This window comes from Macaca thibetana, chromosome 1 (genome assembly GCF_024542745.1).
Source record: "Macaca thibetana thibetana isolate TM-01 chromosome 1, ASM2454274v1, whole genome shotgun sequence".
Classification (NCBI taxonomy): domain Eukaryota; kingdom Metazoa; phylum Chordata; class Mammalia; order Primates; family Cercopithecidae; genus Macaca; species Macaca thibetana.
The window spans coordinates 65,891,974-65,914,597 of NC_065578.1; the positions used below are offsets into that span (position 1 = coordinate 65,891,974).

At 38.3% G+C, this 22,624-nt stretch overlaps 1 protein-coding gene across 15 annotated transcripts in view; it reads left to right on the forward strand.

Annotated features, from left to right (window-relative positions):
• SGIP1 (SH3GL interacting endocytic adaptor 1) overlaps positions 1-22,624 on the forward strand; it is a 209,811-nt gene that overhangs the window by 127,656 nt on the left and 59,531 nt on the right. For 7 of the 15 annotated variants that reach the window (XM_050761613.1, XM_050761692.1, XM_050761852.1 and 4 more), the window contains 5 exons: positions 8,510-8,534; positions 9,459-9,510; positions 10,776-10,861; positions 14,457-14,549; positions 17,153-17,227. In XM_050761613.1, the coding sequence (XP_050617570.1) occupies positions 8,510-8,534; positions 9,459-9,510; positions 10,776-10,861; positions 14,457-14,549; positions 17,153-17,227 (331 nt within the window). Of the gene's footprint in view, positions 1-5,029; positions 5,042-8,509; positions 8,535-9,458; positions 9,511-10,775; positions 10,862-14,456; positions 14,550-17,152; positions 17,228-19,358; positions 19,860-22,624 lie in introns of all 15 variants that reach the window. The other 8 variants (XM_050761164.1, XM_050761245.1, XM_050761476.1 and 5 more) reach the window with 3 other exon arrangements.

The window sequence follows — 22,624 nt, forward strand, 5'->3', positions numbered from 1 at the left end:
AGATAATAAAACAGAACTGCCATGTCATATAAGAACAGTGTGAAGACTGAGGATGTAGGCTGCAGTATTTTCTTTTAGGTAGATATATTCATTTTGAAAATTATATAAATTTTAGAAATATACCACATTCTCGATCTTCATTCCAGTGACAAAATCATAGATTAGCAGTGTTTATCCACTTTGAAAATAGGCTCAACATATAAAATAAGAGTTATCTCTAAGTTGAACACCAAAATAAAAGTAGAAGGGAAAATAAAATGTTTTCCACATTGGAAGACCAAGAGAAATCTAGGTAGTGAACACAGTATTTAATTAGGAATGAAGGAAATTTGTTCAGAAAACAAGCAGACCACTTGCAAAGTCTCTGAGTAATCAGACATAGAAATGAAGCAGTAATAACAGCAGATAGAATTTACTGAGTGCTTATTATGTATGATACAAATGGCTGCAATCAGAGGTGAATTAACCTCCTGCAGATTCTGAACAACTGAATAGGTGTTTTGTTTGGTTGTGCAGTTAAAAACAATTTCAGCCCACATTTCAAAACTAGAACATTTCAAATTAAAAAAAAAAAAATCTGGATGCTCATCATCTCTCTGAAGTCCTGGCAGGACTAAGCCCACATTCTCACGTGGCGCACATGGGGTGCACTGAATAGTGGCCAGTTTTCCAGAATCTCATAATGTGTATGTGCCTGATTCCCAGCACCCCCTCCCCATCCCTCACCCACTTTTTACTCCTGCAAGCATTTGGGTTTGCAACTTTGGACGTAGATCTCTCAGCTTATAGAATATATCAAGACCAGATACTAAATTAGTTTTCTTCTGCCTTTGAAGAAAATTCTGTATATTGGTAAACAAAAAATAGAACACTAAAGGCTTTGACATTCTTGGGAAATGATGGGAGAAAGGGTAAAGCAAAATTTTGAACAGGCAAAGACCCTTCCGTCCTGGCTGATAATAATTTTTCTGTCCTTATCTGGCATAGCCTAAGCCAATTTTTGCTCTTCAGTGGTGATAATTGGCATATATAAAGCCCTCCCATTTGCTTCTGGAATTATTTTCCTTTTGAAGCTTTCAGATAGCTCTTAATTAAAGACCTTGAGGCTTTCTGGGTCTGCACTTTGTACAGCTTCTAGCTCTGTCTTTTGGGTTCTGTTTAATCAGCCTGTGACTACATGAATTTGAACAGCTATTCCCTGCTGAAGGCATTTTGCAAATGGAGTTTCCAAAATGCTATATTACAAGGTTGTCTTTTACTAGAAAAAAAATTAAACCTTGAACTTGTGATTAAAATATAGGTTTATAACTCATTGGAAATTAAGATATGACTCAATTTGGGTAGATTAATATATTTGAAATTATTTTGAAAAAGTATTCTGTATAACCTTAAATTAAAAGTAATGGCAAAAAACCACAATTACTCTTGCACCTGCCTTAATAATAAAGTGTCTTGTATGTAAGGTTTTGCCTCTGAATGCTTGCAATCTAGATTCTATTTTGCATATTTCTCACAATTTTATCTTGGGCCACTTTTTTAGTCCTCTAATTGCTATATTTTAAAAGTGAATTGTTTGTCATGAAATTCCCATACCTCTTTCTACACAAAAGAACTTTTTAATTTGGTCACTAAAGAATAATAAAGTCTAAAGTTTCATTTATAAAAGTGTTTGAATTTTTCTCAAAACACAGTATGGATTAGTCAATAAGATAATTTAAGCCCAGAAACAAGTATTCATGTGGCCTTTTTTTTTACAATTTTATTTAAGGTGCATCCAGGCAGGTTTATAAGAAAGGTGAACTCAATGGGTAGCAGTACCTGGAAAATAAGGCAAATAATAAAGTCTGTAATATTACAAGTAAATTGTCTAGAATAATATGTCTAGAATCCTAGCTACTTATAAGCTTGTCTGAAAAATAACCACTCCTGGATGTTAATCACAATGACTCGCTGCTTTTGGAGTCATTCAACAATGCTATGCTTGGCATCATAGAAGGAATGAGAAAATGAGAAACAGGGGATCTGAATTCTGTCTGGTTCTACCTGCTTACTAGCTGTGTATCTCAGAGCCTCACCTTCCTCTCTATAGCATGTAGCCAGTTGGACTAGATATCCATGGAGGCCTACCCAGATGTAAAAAGCTACAAGTTTTGCTTCCTATCTATGCTCTAGAAAGAATATCCTCTACATTTGAACAAACTCCTAACTTTCTTTGTGTTTGTGCTCCTCATTTTGGTTTTGGGAGGTAGCTTCTGGTGACTCCATGCATTAGCCCATATATTGAAAGGGAAACTGACGAACAGCTCTTTCCCCACTCACATCCTAGTCACTCGTGTAACATCAGAAAGCTCCTAAAGAGGCAGAGCTATCAGAGATTGTTGTAATAAATTGATAGCAGCCATAATCAAGATTTGAAAAGCGAAAGGAAGAAGTCATACATTTGCTTGTTGTGTTTGTTGTTGTTGTTGTTGTTGTTTTTATCATACTTTAAGTTCTAGGGTACATTTGCACAACGTGCAGGTTTGTTACATATGTATACATGGTGCCATGCTGGTTGCTGCACCCATTAACTCGTCATTTACATTAAGTATTTCTCCTAATTCTATCCTTCCCCCCTCCCCCTACCCCACGACAGGCCCTGGTGTGTGATGTTCCCCACCCTGTGTCCAAGTGTTCTCATTGTTCAATTCCCACCTACGAGTGAGAACATGCAGTGTTTGGTTTTCTGTCCTTGAGATAGTTTGCTCAGAATGGTTTCCAGCTTCATCCATGTCCCTACAAAGGACATGAACTCATCCTTTTTTATGGCTGCATAGTATTCTGTGGTGTATATGTGCCACATTTTCTTAATGCAGTCTATCATTGATGGACATTTGTGTTGGTTCCAAGTCTTTGCTATTGTGAATCGTGCCGCAATAAACGTACGTGTGCATGTGTCTTTATAGTCGCATGATTTATAATCCTTTGGGTATATATCCAGTAATGGGATCGCTGGGTCAAATGATATTTCTAGTTCTAGATCCTTGAGGAATTGCCACACTGTCTTCCACAAGATTGAACTAATTTACACTCCCACCAACAGTGTAAAAGTGTTCATATTTCTCCACATCCTCTCCAGCATCTGTTGTTTCCTGACTTTTTAATGATTGCCATTCTAACAGGTGTGAGATGGTATCTCATTGTGGTTTTGATTTGCATTTCTGTGATGACCAGTGATGATGAGCATTTTTTTCATGTGTCTGTTGGCTGCATAAATGTCTTATTTTGAGAAGTGTCTGTTCATATCCTTTGCCCACTTTTTGATGGGGTTGTTTGATTTTTTCTTGTAAATTTGTTTAAGTGCTTTGTAGATTCTGGATGTTAGCCCTTTGTCAGATGGGTAGATTGCAAAAATTTTCTCCCATTCTGTAGGTTGCTGTTCACTCTGATGGTAGTTTCTTTTCCTGTGCAGAAGCTGTTTAGTTTAATTAGATCCCATTTATCTATTTTGGTTTTTGTTGCTATTGCTTTTGGTGTTTTAGTCATGAAGTCCTTGCCCATGCCTATGTCCTGAATGGTATTGCCTAGGTTTTCTTCTAGGGTTTTTATGGTGTTAGGTCTAACATTTAAGTCTTTAATCCATCTTGAATTAATTTTTATGTAAGTTGTAAGGAAAGGATCCAGTTTCAGCTTTCTACATATGGCTAGCCAGTTTTCTCAGCACCATTTATTAAATAGGGAATCCTTTCCCCATTGCTTGCTTTTGTCAGGTCTGTTAAAGATTAGATGGTTGTAGATGTGTGGTGTTATTTCTGAGGGCTCTGTTCTGTTCCATTGGTCTATATCTCTGTTTTGGTACCAGTACTGTACTGTTTTGGTTACTGTAGCCTTGTAGTATAGTTTGAAGTCAGGCAGTGTGATGCCTCCAGCTTTGTTCTTTTTACTTATGATTGTCTTGGCAATGAGGGCTCTTTTTTGGTTCCATATGAACTTTAAAGTAGTTTTATTCCAATTTTGTGAAGAAAGTCATTGGTAGCTTGATGGGAATGGCATTGGATCTATAAATTACCTTGGGCAGTATGGCCATTTTCACGATATTGATTCTTCCTATTCATGAGCATGGAATGTTCTTCCACTTGTTTGTGTCCTCTTTTATTTTGTTGAACAGTGGTTTGTAGTTCTCCTTGAAGAGGTCCTTCACATCCATTGTAAGTTTGATTCCTAGGTATTTTATTCTCTTTGTAGCAATTGTGAATGGGAGTTTACTCATGATTTGTCTCTCTGTTTGTCTGTTATTGGTGTATAGGAATGCTTGTGATTTTTGCACATTGATTTTGTGTTTTCTAAGGTCATGTGGTCCACCAGGGTTCTGTTGCTGCTGGACAGTTTTCGTCATTCCCAACTATGTTTGTGAGGGCCTCCTCATCTTTCCCATCACATTCTCATCATTGACATGACATTGGTAGAGGCCGCCCAAATCACTAGGCCAAGAACGTTCAACACAAAAGTATCCTTATAAGCACACCTTCCATAGAACACCAAAGAAAAATTCCAGACAAGGAAAAGTGCTCTCTAAATCCTGCCTCTGGTTTTTTGTAAGCTCTTTTTGTACCCTAACTACGTGAAAAATGCATTATTGTCTATATTTGCTAACATCCTGCTCTGTAGGGAAACAGGTTACTTCTCTATTCTCTAAGTACCCCCTCCTCAAACTTTCTAGAGAAAAACTTCTATGGCAAGACATTAAACATTGTTAGTAAAGTTTTCTTGTATGTTTCTGCCTTGTTCTTACGTACACATAACTAAAACTTACATATCCACCTTAGCAAAGCTGTATTGTACAACGGATAGCCTCTCTTTAAGGTTCTCCAATGCCTCCTGTGGTTTAAATAAGCCCTAAACACTAGGACTGCCTGTCTTCCTTTGGCCTGATTCTCTGGAGTGTATGTTTGGTTAGCTGCTTATGAAGTTTTCTATTACCCAAGACTTTTGACTGATCCATCATTCTCTGACTAGGTGTCTGTTCTCTCTTCCTTTTTGCTGATCACAGAGGCGCAGCCCGGTAAGAACTCTCAACATTTTTACCTTAAACATGTATAGAGAAAATTGCTGCCAAGGCAAGGTGGCCAGGTTGGTTTCCCATTAAATTTATGATAACCCAGTGTGAGTGAGGCAGATGAAACAGGTTTACTGATTGAAAGCCTCTGACCCTCTTAAGTACCAAGGGCATATTTTAGAATTGTCAGAGCACTTTCCCATAACTAACTAAACTAATACATGGGAATCTCAACTCCTAGTACTAAATTTGGAAAATATATGGAATGTGTGTGTGTATGTGTGTGTGTGTGTGTGTGTGTGTACATAAAAGGCCTAGTTCACCAGAAAGTACCATAGAAGTTGATAGCAAAGAGATAATAAAGAATAATAAAACTATTAAGAATGTAAGGACACCATTTTTAAGCTATCATTGTTTTTAAGCCTGAATTCAAAATATGTTCCTGCAACATAACTTACAATGATCAGAATATGCTGATACATCAATATAATTTCCATCTTGGGAGAGGGAGACACACTTTCAAGTCATTATTCCTAGGCTATCACATAATTCTAAATAAATTTCATCACAGAAGACAAAATTTGGGAGGGTAGACCAATATTAATTTGTATTGTTCAAAATGGAAACTGTCATTTTCCTCAAGTTGAAAAGTATCATGAATTTTTTTTTTTTTTTTTTTTTTCTGTGATGGATCTCACTCTGTCACCCAGGCTGGAGTGCAGTGGCACGATCTCTGCTCACTGCACCCTCCGCCTCTCGAGTTCAAGCAATTCTCCTGCCTCAGCCTCCCGAGTGTCTGGGATTACAGGCACCCACCACCACACCCAGCTAATTTTTTGTATTTTTAGTAGAGACGGGGTTTCATCGTGTTAGCCGGGATGATCTTAATCTCCTGACCTCATGATCCACCCGCCTTGACCTCCCAAAGTGCTGGGATTACAGGCATGAGCCACCGCGCCCGGCTGAAGAGTATCATGAATTTAAAGCAACAAAAAGAAGGGTCTTTGTTATGTTTGAAATGATACTCATTTACCTGGTCAGTCCCTTAAGAGAGGAAATGGAACTGAAAACAGCCTCTCTGAAATATCCCTAGGCCTGTGCCAATCCAATTAGTCAATTATTATTTGATGCAAATACCCTGCCCCAGGTGACCAGTTGGTCGTTCTCTGCTAAACTACATAGCTAATGCCATTGAAAGACGGTATCTGCAGAGACCGCTAATCTATGGATGATTCCAACCCAGCTGTTAAGTGACATCACAGATTATGAAAAGAGTGAATTCAGTTATTCAAAGTGAGGAAATTTATTCAGGACATACATATAACAACAAACAAGCATTGAAAGGGGGAAAATACAGTCACTTGACAAGGGGAGGTTTTTGAATCCAATGGGCTTTTTTTCCTGAATGTGGTTTGTGTGGTCAACATCACCTCAGTCTTTTTCTAAATATGTCATGCTGCAACATTAAGGTCATCAGAGACCTGTATGCCCATCCAGCAGACAGCAGGACTTTCTTTTCTGTTGCTGCTGACTTGCTGCTGATTTTTCAAACATTTGTTGCTTTCTAAATTGATACTAGCTTTGTTCTTCCTAATTTCTAAACAATAGAGTTTTCTTGAATACTTCTGCCATGTCTTGGTTGCACTTAACTTGGGATTGTTCATTCGTGAAGACTATTTAATAAAAATGTTACAGGGGCTTCTTCTTTAGTGCCTTTCAACTGTGAATATCTAAGGAATGAATTGACACCCCTGGGAATTGATGACTACAAAAGGAGCTCTGTACCTTTCTTGGTTTCATGGATATTAACATTTGAAGGAGTAGGACAGAGGGACAAAGAGGTCTTAAATACAGTCTCTGGGACCTCCTGGGTTTTAGGCCTCACAGTACTAGGTGGGCTGTGTTCCCTCAATGCTATTTATTAATCTTGTGATTGAGTGCTTGGAACTAAAGGCCCTCTTTTTTCCCTTCAGATCTTATTAATGAAATTCTATCTGACAGTTCATAACCCAGAAAAACATCTGTTATCTAATTATTTCTGTTATCTAATCATTTCTGTCTACAGAGCCTTCTTTTCCAAAAGTAAACCTGTATCCAAACTTCCATAATGTCCTCGGCAGATTTACGTGGCCATATTTATTAGAAAGTATTTATAAATAATGTAGTAATTCTCTCTATGGCACACTTAGTAGAGAAAAACAGATCACATTATTAGACAAAACAAGCCAGAAAATGTAGTTTGAGAGACTGAGAAAGCATCAAATGGATCCTTGTTCAGACTGAAACTGCTCCTTTAGCATAAATGGGTTCAAAATTGGACAAAAAATGCTGATGCAGCCTTAGGAACAAGGGAAAGAAGCTTCTTATAGGTCGATTACAGAGGCGCTAAATCTTGTCCTAAGCTGTTAATGTTATACTTTGAGAGAAGAAAATGTATCCGTGACCACCAAATTGAGCCTTCACTAAAATTAAAAAGAGGAAAAAAATGTGTTTGGTGGCCATCCAACAAATGTGTTCATGGTCTCACCTTTTGGAATGCTTTCTTATATGTACTTCGGCTTTCCCTGTCCTCAACTCTGCCCCTGTCATTCTCCTATGGCAGGCATCCCAAGCCATGCTCTACCCCACGATGCAGCCATCCTCGTGGTCTACTTTTCTGGTGGCATCCATGCTGAGAACTTTTCACAACTTCTGGTTTTTAATCAAAACTTTTTATCTAATCAATCCTTCTACTATCTAAATAAGTTTATGCTAAGGCATTATAAAAACTGGAGATGAGGTGCTCAGATTATTCCTGCCAGGGCTGTTTGTATTCCAATAATATCACGATGTCTTGAACACAAGACATTACTTCCAATTCACGAATCGATGGGCCTAGTGGCCGGCAAGTGAAATAAATTGGGAGGATGAGTGCATAGGGTGGAATTCCCTGACTTTCTGAATAAAACAGTTCATTCAATGGCAGATGGCTCAAGTTTCCCTTGCCTTTTACACTTGCCACCTATACCTGTTAAAACCACATTTGTAAACTGATGACTGTTTCCATTAGCAACCTGGGGACCCCACCTGACAAGGAGCATGCACTACTCCTAAATACACTCTGTAATTTTTAAGCATCAAACATATGCTAAACTTCGATTTACTTTCTTATCTACTAGAGTTTAAGAGGTTTTTTTTAATGGCCTATTCAATATTTGAATTTAATTTACCAAATCTACCCAGGTAAGGGGTTTTTGTTGTTCAGAAGACTTATGATTTACCCTTCCCTCCTCACTATAATCTTTGAATGAAATAAAAAAAACTGATTTCTGTGTGTATACCTACAATTTCCTACTTAAATGCGGTTCTGAGAAAAATTTCATTTCCCTATCTGCATTTATTTGAGTTCAGTTTAATTGCAATGACAGAAATAATACATATTGTACATAACATATATGTGGTCTTAAACCTTATAGTGTCTATTTCTAATTCTAGGGTGCAATTAAAAGGAACTTATCCAGTAAGTATATCTTAGCTACCAGAAATAGCGTATGATTTAAAAGAAAGAACAGTTCCTTGGATCTTGGAGTATATATGCATATGAATTATGCATTCCTGGGCTTAATTTTTAAGACTTACAAATTTTTTACTTTTACAGCAAAGAATTCTTGTAATGATAGAGGGCCCCTGTGGGTTCTGAGTGATTAATGTTTAAGTTCTGAAAATAAATATGTTTTTGGAAAAGCATTGCTATTTTCTTTCTATATTTGTCAACTCTTGCTGTATTATTTAACTTTAGAAATGAATTTAATCAAGTGTGTATTTGTTGCTGGGGGTGGGAAGAACAGGCGGGCAGAAGGAACTGAAAGTAGAAGCAACTTACCCATTCTTGTGTTATTTGATATGAAAATTTTGGTCAACCAAAGCGATATGATATAAGTTATAATACACATAGGGCACAATTCTCCTCTGCTGCATACAACACATCCTAGGAAATTCTAAATTCATGTGTCATAGTTAAAGATACAACATTTTCTTGGCATTTTAAGAAAAGAACAGGCAGAGAATGCTGGATTCATGTCCTACACATATGGCCTGGCTTAGTATTCTCTTCATTGGAAAGCAGAACCAGTCAAGGCAGCAGACATTCCAAGAATGGTGTGCTCTTTCACTAAGTGCTGCACTATCCAGATCTTCTATTTGATGGCTTGTCACGGAAGTTCCTTAGTTAATGAGGTTTTACAAATGCCAGAGAAAACACCACTACATATGCCTAATATATGGCTGTTGCATTGCCAGGAGAGAAGGTTTGTTTTGCAAAGTTTTCATACTGAGTTGCTTATTGATGGGACTTAAATCTCTAAATGTTTCCAAATGTAGGTTATAAGACATATCAGGGAATGGTAAAAATATGTCTAAAAAGTTCCTTTGTCCTGTGCATCAGGTGAAGAAGTGGCAAGACCCAGGCGCTCCACACCAACTCCAGAACTTATAAGGTGAGTGTGAAAAACATTAGTTGTGTTTTATGCAAGGCATCATGAACTTTTAACAATTAAGCAAATCTCCTTTGAGCTAAACTCTCAGCTCCCATTAACAAAGGCTCTACCAAAATATGTCAGTCCGTATATCCATATCATGGTCAAATATGTTATTATTTTTGAAAAGTGCAGCCCAAGGGAGACCTTTAGGGAAATATTCTGCACTTATCTGAAGTAACTGTCTATCAGAATGTGCAGGCCCCTTCCTGATGGGACAGCTAAAGTTTTCTCTAAAGAGGTCTTTTGGTGTCTGGAATGCTGATCTTCAATATTATTATATTGCCCTACAAAAATAAGCCTTTTTAGTTGGATACCATCTCATGATGCATTCCACCTGCCACCCACCAAAGGAATCTTCCTATCTGTTTTTAATTTTTGGCAAAGCATTGTATTTTACAGTGTATTCTGTGGGTTAGGTAAGTATTGTGCAAATGGGCATTGTTTTATAAAAAGACTGCTATTTCTATTTAAAAGCTGAATTATTTTCAATCTTTATCCTCCTCCAACCTCTCCCCTCTCCTCTTCACCCCTTGCCCCTTACCATACCATATAGACCTCATTGGGATCAATGAGGGGAATCAGATTTGGAGAAGAAATGAAGATAATTATGCATCATTTTCTTAATAATCAGTCTGGAGTAATAATTAAGAGAAAGGATGCAAGTTTAACTTATCCTCCTGTTTTCCCCTGATTTCATAATACTTCTCTTTCTGAGATTTACTGTATTGGGGTATTAGGAGGTTACAACTAGTCTATTAGAGGATGAAACTTCTCGGTGGCTTTTTACCTAATATTCCTATGCTTGGCTTTCACTAATTATAAACTGCATTAACTACAACACAGAGATGTGGTGAAATCAAATATAAATGGTACTTGAGGTCTTAGAGAAAGGTGCTTTGCAGTAAACTCAGCTCTAGTATTATCTCTTCTAGGTATAGAGAATCAGGATGCTTTGAAAGAGTTATTCTCCTTCAACTTATTTCTATTGGATGAGCACCTCAGTTCTCCACTGAGAACTAAAGATCTCACCTTCTATGAATTGTTTTGTCCCATAATACATCTGACATCCTCATAAAATACTTTCTGGTCCTAACGGGGCTTGTATACACTAGTGCACACACACACTTGTTTTACTGAGAAAAATATTTTAAAGTTTGTATATCTTTTTGAGTATTAATTTTTGAGCCCTTTCTCTGTATTTTGCCTTAATGTGTGTGATTTAGCAAAAAGCCTCCTGATGACACTACGGCCCTTGCTCCTCTCTTTGGCCCACCACTAGAATCAGCTTTTGATGAACAGAAGACAGAAGGTAGGAAAAGAAACTCCATATATTATAGATTTGTTTTTTCTTTTATTGAAGTACAGCTTTTCTAGATAAAATGTATGTACTTTGAGGTATATTTTAAACATATTATCTTCATGGGAAAGAAAAGTTTCAATATAGGTGTGCTGTCAAGAACAGAAGTTTAGTTTGCAAATCTGTATTATTTTAGGATTTGAAACATTACTAACAAGCTCATTCTTCAAAAGAAGTCAGTAAAAATTACTGCAAATCTACACAAATCCCTGTCACAGAGTAAACACTCTGGGAACCAGACCATCATCATTTGAGGTATCAACAGAATCACAAATGGAGACAGACCTTCATACACCCGTCATTGCCACTGTCGTTGGGATCTAGCCTCCCTGACCACATTTGCTCTTTCCCACCTCATAATGAAGGCTTCAGTTGGATTGCTCACAACAGTCATTGTTTGCTGCCTGAAGACCCAGGAATGACCTTGAATCATTTAGAAACTTAGAAACAAGGCCAGGCGTGGTGGCTCACTCCTTCAATCCCAACACTTTGGGATGCTGAGATAGGATTGTTTGAGCCCAGGAGTTCAAGACCAGCCTGGACAACATATGGAGACCCCATGTCTACAAAAAAAAATTTTAAATTAGCTGGGCATGGTGGTGTATGCCTGTAGGCCCAGTTCCTCGGGAGGCTGAGGTGGGTGGTTCACTTAAGCCCAGGAAGTCAAGGCTGCAGGGAGCTGTGATCACACCATTGCACTCCAGCTGAGCAGCAGAGCAAGACCCTACCTCAAAAAAATAAAATAAAATAAAAATAAAACGCTACTGAAGGAATATCTTTATTTTTGCCATTATTTTTGAGTTTACCTAGTAAATATTTATTCCTAAAGATTTAACTTTTTAAAATTAACCATTTTTTGGATGGCTGTAAATACTGTGTACTTTACTGATATAAAATCAACTCTCTATAAAATGCATCTTATCTATTCCCGAAATGTGTTTACGTCTAATGCATGTATCTCCAGTAGCTATGTTTGCTAACATAGAAAGTTTTTATAAAAATTATTTGACTTAGGGGCACCATGGTAAATGTATAATAACATATTATCTTTCTAGGATCTATTGGTGAAGGTCTTAAGTGTTAAAGATGGCAAGAATTAGAAGCATAATGGGTAGAATAAGCTACATTAACAAAGAGACCTCAAGTACAATAAATTAAACAAGATGGAATCTTATTACTCTTTCATGTTAACAGTCTAGAAGTAAACAATATAGGACTGGTAAAGTAGCTCTGCTGTCTTTAAAATGTTACTGTTATCTCTGGCTCCAAAGTGGCTGCTGTAGCTCTCCTCCTCTCCCATTCAGAAGAGAGGAAGTGGGGTGAGGACCACTGGAACTCACTGCTAACTATTCTAAGAGCAAAACTAGAAGAGACACAGGTCACTTCCTGCCAAACCCCACTGGAGAGAATTGGGTGCCATGTAGCCAGCTAAAATTCTGTTACTATAGAAGAACTGGAGAATGAATTCTGGGAGACAGCCATCAGTCAGCCACACCGAATATTTTCAATGATTTTGTTAGGAAAATGTACAAAGAACATTTCTAAATACTCCTTTAGTGATATAAATGCCCATAACTTAGAATCCTTATGTAAAAGTGGCCTTGCAGTGAGGCTATCAGTTTCCTTATTAACTCATCTACTATCAGTCTCACTTTTAATGACATATTGTATGGTTACTGGAGAGGGAATTTGATTGGTTGCACCTAAATCTGCCCGTTTAAGGAATCCCATAACTATATGGAAACTTTATATAAAGAATAGAAATCATTCTTTAAAAATCAAAGCTGTGCTCCACATTGAATTCATGAAGAAAATGCTGCTTCATATCTTTGGAGAATGTTTGCATTCATGTTAAACAGAGCGAAGACCACCTCTGAGGCCTGTGGTGGAGAGGAGATACCTACCTAGACCTGTCTGTGACTGTGGCCTCAATTGTTCCAATTGTTCTTTAGATGATTTCAGCCCCTGAACTTCTGTAAAGTTCCTGCCTTTGCACCAGCCACACTAGCTTTTTCAATACCCACACTTCCCTTTCGTATCTACTCATTCTTCATTAGATCGATTTATCTTTTTCTTTCTGTTTTCCTTTTTTTTTTTTTTTTTTTTTTTTTGACAGGATCTCACTGTCACCCAGGCTGGAATACAGTGGCAAGTTCTTAGCTCAATGCAGCCTCGACCTCCCACAGCGATCCTCCTGCCTCAGCCCCCCGAGTAGCTGGGATCACAGGCACATGCCACCCCACCTGACTAATTTTTGTACTTTTTGTAAAGACTGGGTCTCACCATGTTGCCCAGCTGGTCTCGAACTCCTGGACTCAAGTAACCCTCCCACCTCAGCCTCCCAAAGTGCTGGGATTACAGCTGTGAGCCACCGTGCCTGGCCTAGAAAGATTTTTCTATCACTAGTTGAAATGGTCTGGGGAAAAAAATATGTATTTTAGAGTTAGGTCTGCTGCATCAGATCTTAGCTCTTCTGTTTTTACCATGGACACTTCATTAAACCACTCCAATCATTAGTTTCCTCTCCCACAAGTGGTACTGGTCTCAACCACATGGTGGTGGTGTGAGTATTCGAATAGATAGTAATAGCTACTGGCCTTGTGATATGTGTTTTATATACATTTTATATATACTATATTAATATATCTTTCATCTGTTAATTCTCTTCATAACTCCCTAAGGTTGCTTTTATTATCTCCACTTTACACTAAAGGAAGGCAGCGCAGAGAGGTTAAGCAACTTGCCAAGGTCCTACAGTCAGTGCAGAGGATAGATTCAAACCGCATCCAACTGACTTCTCATCCTGTCCTAGACGACATAATGAATGACAGGAGTACTTGCATAGTCCCTGCCACAGGATAGGGGCTGAGAAGCACTAACTATTTGCATTGTCATAGCTATTTTTAAAAATCAGAACAGAAAGCAGAAAGAGAAGAAATGTTAAATTCAGTGTCCTTAGGCCCAAAACCTAATTGCCCTATGTTAAACGTCTAAGCACTCATTTTTCTGGTTCTTTTAACATATTCACCAAGCGTTTTTAATTTCTTTTTATGATGCTGTAAAAGGTTTATGTAAAAACCCTGTAGAACCCTTCAAGGATAGGAACCACTGCATAGAATGCAGGCATTTCGGTTTTGAAGCATATTCATAGGAGGCTTTAAATAAACGAACTTACAACAAAACAAGTGTTCATGGGGTTAATGTCTGGATTTTCAAATGGGTACCTGAAACAGAGCCAGTACATGTACTGATACTCAGAATGTCCTTAAGTGACCACCCAGGAAGAAAATGCAGATTCTGCTCTGAAAGTTTTTATGTAGCTATATGCACACACACAGATACTCCTCCCACCCACACTCTCACCACACTCCTATTTCTATTCTCTGCTTGAAAAGAATAAGGAGCAGCACATTCCTAAATTAATGTTTTAGTACTGAGACAAGAGGAAAATAATTTTGTAAAGCTCGAATTGAAATTGAAATTTTAAGTTCTAAAGTATGGGGATTTTTTTTAATTCTCCCTGGGAAATCTTCTTTTTTGTTTCCAGTTCTTTTAGACCAGCCTGAGATATGGGGTTCAGGCCAACCAATTAATCCAAGCATGGAGTCGCCAAAGTTAACAAGGCCTTTTCCCACTGGAAGTAAGTTACGTGTCTGCTCTGTCTGGAAAAATAAGTGACTCATTTTACTGTCTGTCTGCATAGTGAAACATGCATAGGCAACTCTTAGAAAGTCTACGTAAGCAACGTTAGAACTGAATAATATTAAGAAGAGATGTTATTCTAACAGACTTACAAGTTAAAGAACTCAGGGCAGCTTATGAAGACAGGAAGAAAATAATACAATAAAGCAAATTATTAACCTTGAGTCATAGCCTTTTCTGAAATCCCACATGCTTATTCATTCATTTATTCATTGTATATATGTAAGAATAAGAAGCAAGTGAGCTAAAGAAACTACTGCGTTCCGGGCATTAAGCTATCATATAACACAGAGGTGAACAAGTCTGATATGGTCTCTGCTCATCCTATAGAACAACTGAGGCTACACGGGACAGAAAGAACACATTGATAGAAAAGAGTGACAATTGGGGAACAAGAGAACTGAGGCTATATGGTAGACAGAAGCTGAGACAGTAGATCAGAGTAAATGTATGTGAAAGTTGCCATCAGTCTGGCTTCTTCCAGCATGACCCAGGTGGCTGGGAAAGGAGGTCCTGAAGATCTAGATAGCCCTTCACCGGTGATGGGTTGGGCTATTTGGACTGAATGGATGGTTCATCAGGCAAAGCCACCCTTCTTACAGATTTATTGAATTCCCTTTTCAGTATACTGCCTCTGAAGCATGCCGCCTGTGGAAGGCACTCTTTGGAGAACTGGATTTCAAAAAGATGCGTTTTGGGAGGAGGGAGATGCAGAGGGTATTTTTGCTCCTTTGGGCTCACATACAGACCAACTAATACTTTTTCCAGTTCAGTATCTCCAGAGCTTGCACCTTGGTGCCTAAACATGATCCTGAGAATTAACCGAGGGGATTCATAATCAAAGGCTGAGAGGTTGTTTGTTGGAAATATTATTGCTATAAAGCCATGTGATCTAGCCTTTCCAAAGATGTTTCTCTCATTAAACAGGATAGGAAAAACATCATTATCAACAATTTTTTAAAAACTTCTGAACTTTGAAAAACATATTTTTAAAATATTTGAACCACAGTGGCATGATTTTGAATGCTTTTCCCTGCAAAACAAAACCAGTGAAAAAGCTGTAACTTCTTTGAAAAGCTTTCTTTACAGACCTGAGCTATACAAGTGATCCCTAGAAAACCCTTTCCTAAATGCCAAGAAAGTAAGTGAATTGTTTATGGGGATGATGTATTGGTTTTAACTATTGGTATTTCAGAGTTGTGAGTCTTAAGTGCTGTGGTTGCACTTTGCACCATGCAGACTGTTGTTTAATTGATGTGCATTGTACCATTCTGCTCATTTTGTAGTTGCAGCATATGTTTTCTATTTTAGCTTAGTAGGCTTTTATAGTATTTTATTTGTTTTTATCGTATTTTGTTGATTATGACCTTGATTTTTGGCAGAGATCCTTAATCAGGAGCAGAGCCCCTGATTGACTGTTAACTTCTGTGGGAAAATATGATCCACTAGAGGTGTAGTTTTCAGAAGCTCATAACTAAGATTAAGAACCACATATTCCTAGGCTTTAGGATGAGAGTTGTTAGTCATACTTATTGTGTGGAAGAACAGGATGCTACCTAAAAATAATAAATAAAGTACGGGAAGGGGAGGAGGAGGGAGGAATGACATGAAAAGCTTCTTCCTAATTTAGTCAAGTGGAAGGCACCAGCAAGCACTCCCCAGCCATGTGCCCACCTGCCTCCCTCTGCGTTTAGGTTATGAGAGAGTGGATGGCATTCAGATTCACAGCTAAACTTTGGGATGGCCTATTGAATTAGTGTGAACTCTTTGAATCTACCAAATAGGGCCAGTGACAAGAAAACATACACTGAAAGAAAGAGGAAGAAGAAATGAACCCATTGAAACAGTAATTTCAAACTTTGCACAGAAAGTTGACAAGTCCAACTCAGAAGGGTGAATCTCTTCGTAGGGACCATGATACTTGTTTTGGCTGTAATTTTTGTCAAAGGAATCTGTTCATTCTTCCTTGACCCAAGGAGTTAGTTTGCTTCTAACTTTAAAAAATGTACTAAAATTTAAGAAATATAATTTTGAGAAATCTTTCCCAACTCAATCCGGACACCAAGATCCTGACTGGATTAAAAACCCCTCACAGGAGCCCCCACCCAACCTGTTATTTCCATTATCAAACCCTTAACTGTAACTGTCAGCTAACATGAGTTCATTCAGTCAGTCATAAATCCCTTGAGGCCAGAGGCTATTTTTATTCAACCCTATGACCCTAGTTCCTAGTACAGGAGGTAGGACATAGTTGTCGCTTGAGGTTTGTGTGTTGAATCATATTTAAATGAATAAAATGGTGATATTATTATTATTGTCCAACATTCTTTTGACATTCTCTTGTTCTCATAAAATGGAAGAATCTGAATGGGTTCTGCTTCAGTTCTTTGGCTTCGAAGTTTAAACAAATAGACCATTGATTGCTATTCCATTTCCAATAGCAGGAATATAACTGAAAGCCCAAATGCTGCTTATTTAAAGTGTGTTGTATAGCTTAGGAAGAACATGACCAATGATACTTGATTTCTCATCTCTTTGCAGCACCTCCACCACTGCCTCCAAAAAATGTACCAGCTACCCCACCCCGAACAGGATCCCCTTTAACAATTGGACCAGGTACGCTTTTATTTTTTCAGTTCTGGGATGACGTGTCAAACAGAGCAGTGGCCCTGGATGAACATGCCCTTGATGTGTTGAAAACTGTAGGCTACACAAAAACATTACAATGTTGACATTTAGTTTTGCTTCTATTAGAATTTCTTATGCAGATTTATTTTAAAGCACCACTTCCAGGTTTCACAAAAAAAAAAAGTAATAATTTCTCAATTAATTTTTCCTTGGTATAATTTTGTTGAATGAGGGCCATTTTGTAAAATGAAAGAAAAAAAAAACTCAATATGGAAAGTCATTGTTTAATTAACCCCTCACTTCATTGGATCTCATTTTAATGATTTACAAATTCATAATCTCAAAGCACAATTGGTATTTTTTCAAGACAATTTTGCTAAGACTGAAACTATCTAGTCTATGAAGACATAAAATGGTTCCTAGGGTGTGCAGTATACTGGTGGTGGGGAAATTCTTTTTCCAGTAGTCATTCAAGTATTTATTATCCCATGGCAAAGAGACATGTGAAGACTATGAAATACGGCAAGGAATTGCTACATGCCTGTAGACAGATAATGCTTAAGGCATATCTTTACCATCTATTAAAATCAATACTATGTATTCATACAACTTATAGTCTGCCAAGTCTTACGAGACTAGCAAGTCAAAAGTAGTAATGGCTGTTTTATGTGCCTGGGCCCTTAGAATGTGGTTGTTTATCACCTTCGGAATTCTATTGCAGCTTCATCTTTTGCTATTTATGCAGCCTGGTGAGTTTGATAGCTGCAGAGTAGGGCATTCATCAACAAAAGCAAAAGCAAGATGTAGTCATTTATGAAATTTATATTGACTCAAACCCAATAGAGAGTCATCCAGAGCTTCGTAAGTAAAGATGTTTGCAGGTTCAAGACATTTTGGCCCCTTGTATTTCCACAAATTGTGTTAGATATAAATATACCTACTAGCACAAGATTATAAATATTGTGGACCATGCAAAATGCTTCCCCATTTATCTACAGCTTGGAACCTTGAAAGTTAATTCCTTTCAAACTAGAAATATAGAAATACTAAGATGGCTCATATAGTCCAAAAGTTATATAAAGGTAAAGTGACTTCTGCTCATGCCTTCCAGTTGTTTAGGTAACAATTTGTAATGTGAATAATCTCAGTTTTTTAAAAGTGCAGTTCTTCATACAGAGCTGTAGAAGACCGTTTTTAATTTTTTCTCTTATTATTGCTATGAATTAGAAGGAATAGCTTATGCTAATATTTTAGCAAAACAGAGACTTTTCGGTATCATGACATCCTATAGATAAATATCACAGTTATGCCTATGATGTTGACAGGTTAGACTTAATGAGAAAATAAATTACTTAAAAATTTTAAAATTATTTTCTTCCCTATTAAGCAGGTATATATGTGACAGTTCTAATAAGTAGCAAATGCCTCCTCAATAATCTATGTGTGTATTGTGTGTGGGGTGTGTATATCTGTGTTTGTAAGTATCTTTGTGGTGATATCTTCTTAATCTTTGCACTGTGTTTCTGGTGTTTTTTAAGGTTGAGGATATACAGCTAAATATGATGTGATCACTTTTTTAAATTAACAAATATTATAATCAGTTTCACCAAAGTCTTGATTTAATATACGAGAGTAGACAATCTTAATAAAATATGAGGCCAGCTTTCACTTCTCAATTCTTTTTATGTTGTGTGATGTGTATTTTAGTAGGTCAGATTTTCAGAAGGGACCTTGCTTTTGGAATTTGCAGTCCCAGAGCATGTACTTCTCTGTGAATCTGACACTAACTTCTCAAAATGATCATACTTTGTGCACCTGTGAGGAGCCTTTGAGAGCAGTATCATGCACGGCATTTTACATGATGGTCAAAGTAGCTGGCTTGTGCTCAGCTTGCGAAAAAGAGTAAATAATAGCATAAAAATATGATGCTCACTTTATGGAGGGGGGATCTTTCCCCTCACCTTAGGCTCCTAATCCAATAAAGATATTTTTACATCATGAAGTACGCCCACTGAGGCACCTCACACAGCAATGTATTTTCCAGTCTTTGACTCCCTCCCTCAATCCCCACACAAATTATAAGTCAATTAAAGTTTAAAATCAACTACTTTAACCACAGGAAATGACCAGTCAGCCACAGAGATCAAAATTGAAAAACTACCATCCATCAATGACTTGGACAGCATTTTTGGGCCAGTATTGTCCCCCAAGTCTGTTGCTGTTAATGCTGAAGAAAAGTGGGTCCATTTTTCTGATACGTCCCCGGAACATGTTACTCCGGAGTTGACTCCAAGGGAAAAAGTGGTGTCCCCACCAGCTACACCAGACAACCCAGCTGACTCCCCAGCTCCAGGCCCTCTCGGCCCCCCAGGTCCCATGGGCCCCCCAGGGCCTCCCGGGCCTCCTCGCAATGTACCATCGCCGCTCAATTTAGAAGAAGTCCAGAAGAAAGTCGCTGAGCAGACCTTCATTAAAGATGATTACTTAGAAACAATCTCATCTCCTAAAGATTTTGGGTTGGGACAAAGAGCAACTCCACCTCCCCCACCACCACCCACCTACAGGACTGTGGTTTCGTCCCCCGGACCTGGCTCGGGCCCTGGTACGGGGACCACCAGTGGTATGTCTTACGCTTGAGTGTGCTTCTTGTGCCGGGGAATGGCCATGGCTGCTGCAGTGTGAGCAACACCCTCCTCCTGCCTGGCAGCTGGCTTCAGAGCTTCAGCCCTCGCTCCTCCGGTCTGGGTGTCCTGTGGCCCTGCAGCATGTCCTAGTCCATCAGATGGTAGATGCTCACAGTCATGGTCCAAGTCTGTGGATGTGTCCTGCCTTGCACTCTCAGCCCTTAGGTGTGCCCTGCCGTCTACCGTGCAGTTAAGAGGTCTTGATTTCTAAAACAAAGCTGTCATGCCATTGTTTGGAATTCAGGAAAGTTCTAGGAAGACAGATTTCCCATAGAGTAGGTTTCATGTTAAATGTCTGATTTCCTTGTCGGATGCCCCCACAAGGACACTAGGTTTTGTGGGCCAGTGTGTTGTGTGTGTATGTAGGCAGGAGGAGGTGGGTGGGTTTCTTTTTTTTTTTTTTCCAATTTTTTTCTTTTCTTTTTTGGTTGTGGAAGAACCACGTTAACCCCTCTAATTTCTTTAAAAAGATGTAAGGTTTGAAAAGGAGATTTTAGGAAAAGGCAAAAGGAAAAAAAAAAAGAGAGATACATATATTGCATCTGTAATCTCATCAAGCTGTCACTGAAGACAAACTTGTTCTCTGTTCTCACCAGTTGACACACTCATCAGGCTATGAGGTCAACTCTAAGTGTGGTGACAGGTGATGGACTCTATGCCAATTCTGACATTGAATTTTATTTTTTTTCCTTATTTGAAGCTTCATTTTGTGTGTTTTAATTATGGTAACACCTACCATGCATACTAAAGCAATATCAAGATTTTCAAATGCATCTTCCCCCATATCATTTATTCCACTCTTGCCCAAATTTGTCTGACAACACCCCCCAGTGCTTTCCTTCCTGTGCATGTGGGTTCAGTTTAGGGGCCTTCAGGGGGTGCCATGTATTTGTTTTTCATTTGCTGTGAAAGAGGCAATAAAGTGAAAGGTACTTAAATCTAGTAAGAGAGAAATTCTAATATTCAGTCATCATCACTGCCTCTTTCAATGAGGTCTTGCAGTACTTGCTCTATGCTTGCAAATTCTTCTGTGCTTAAAGTGACAGAGTCCATGGTGATCAAGAAGACGGCTAGGAGTTCACCTGTACTGCACACAAAACCAGTGTTTTATATTTTTAGGTGTGTATGTCTCCAGGTCCTCTTCCTCCCAAAAGGAAAACTATTCAAAATCAGCAAGTATTTTTACCATAAGACCTTTGGGAGCCTTTATTTTGCAAACAATAGAAACTACAGTTTCTTGTCCTGGGCACCACACTGTTTGTTTGTTTGTTTCTTTTCTTTCTCTTTTCTTTTTTTTTTTTTTTTTTTTTTTTTTTTCAGACAAGGTCTTGCTCTGATGCCCAGGCTGGAGTGCAGTGGCACCATCTCAGCTCACTGTAACCTCCGCCTCCTGGGTTCAAGCGATTTTCCTTCCTTAGCCTCCTGCGTAGTTGGGATTATAGGTGCGTGCCACCAGGCCCAGCTACTTTTTTCAGTTTTTCAGTAGAGACAGAGTTTCACCATATTGGCCAGTCTAGTCTTGAACTCCTGGCCTCAAGTGACCCACCTGCCTCAGCCTCCCAAAGTGCTGGGATTATAGGCATGAGCCACCGTGCCCAGCCCTAAATGCTTTTTGGCCCTAAATGCTTTTTGTGCATTATTTCATACAACACCACCAAGTGGTAGATACTGTTATCTTTCTCATTTTACAGATGGGAAAACTGAGGCTCAGAGATGTCAAGTAATTTGCCCAAGTTTACAAGCTGGAGGCAATGAACTGGATTCATACTCAGGTTTCTCTGATCTGGAGCCTATGTTGTTAACCAGTGTGGTCTCCAGGCACTTTTGTAAGGTTTGGTTATAAATATTCCAAACTTATTTGACTACTGACACCCATCTACACTGCACAGTGTCATCAACAAGATCACCTAAAGTCTTCTCTCAAAATGTACTCGGTCTGTGCTCCTCTAATTCTAGAGGGTTACAGCATCCATCTCCATTCCTCTATTGTTCTTTTAGGTCTTTGGGGAGATACAAAGCTCCTTATCTACCTGTAAAGATAATAAAGAATGACTATGTAAATCCTCCAAACCACAAACCCAAAGACGTTAGTTGTCCATTATAAAAGAGGGGTGTGTACTTTTATTTTCTATGCAGCTCTCCTAAGCCAGGCTCTCAGACTCCTGAAAGGACATTTAAAGAATACCCACCTCCCTCCAAGGGTAGGCCACAATGCTGTCCTCAAAGGAAACACCTTTATCAGGAGTAGAGAGGACAGGTGGCTTTGGTAATTCAACTGTGTTTCATCGAACACCTTTCATAAAGCTCTCGAAGATATTTGTCCAATTGAATTTATCACTAATCTAATTAGGAAGAAAGGAACTTTTGTTTTCTTTCTGGAATTTTTGAGAGTTTTGTTGTGATTTTAATGTTTAGCTTCCATACCCGTATTTGAAATTATTTTAAAATGTCACCAGTAAAGACTCTTGATCTTAATAATTGAGCTGGAAAAAGCTTGACTTTACTGGTATTAAAAGATTGGATTTCTAAGTAAAAGATTGAACTGGGTTACTGAAGCGTGTGAATAAATAAAACTCTGCAGCATGATCTCCTTAATTAAGTCCCAGTTTATTTGCTGCTTAATCTTTTATTGATGGAACATTTACAAGCTGGAAGAAATATAAATTTAAGATTGAAACAATAGGGTATGGCCTCATGTTTT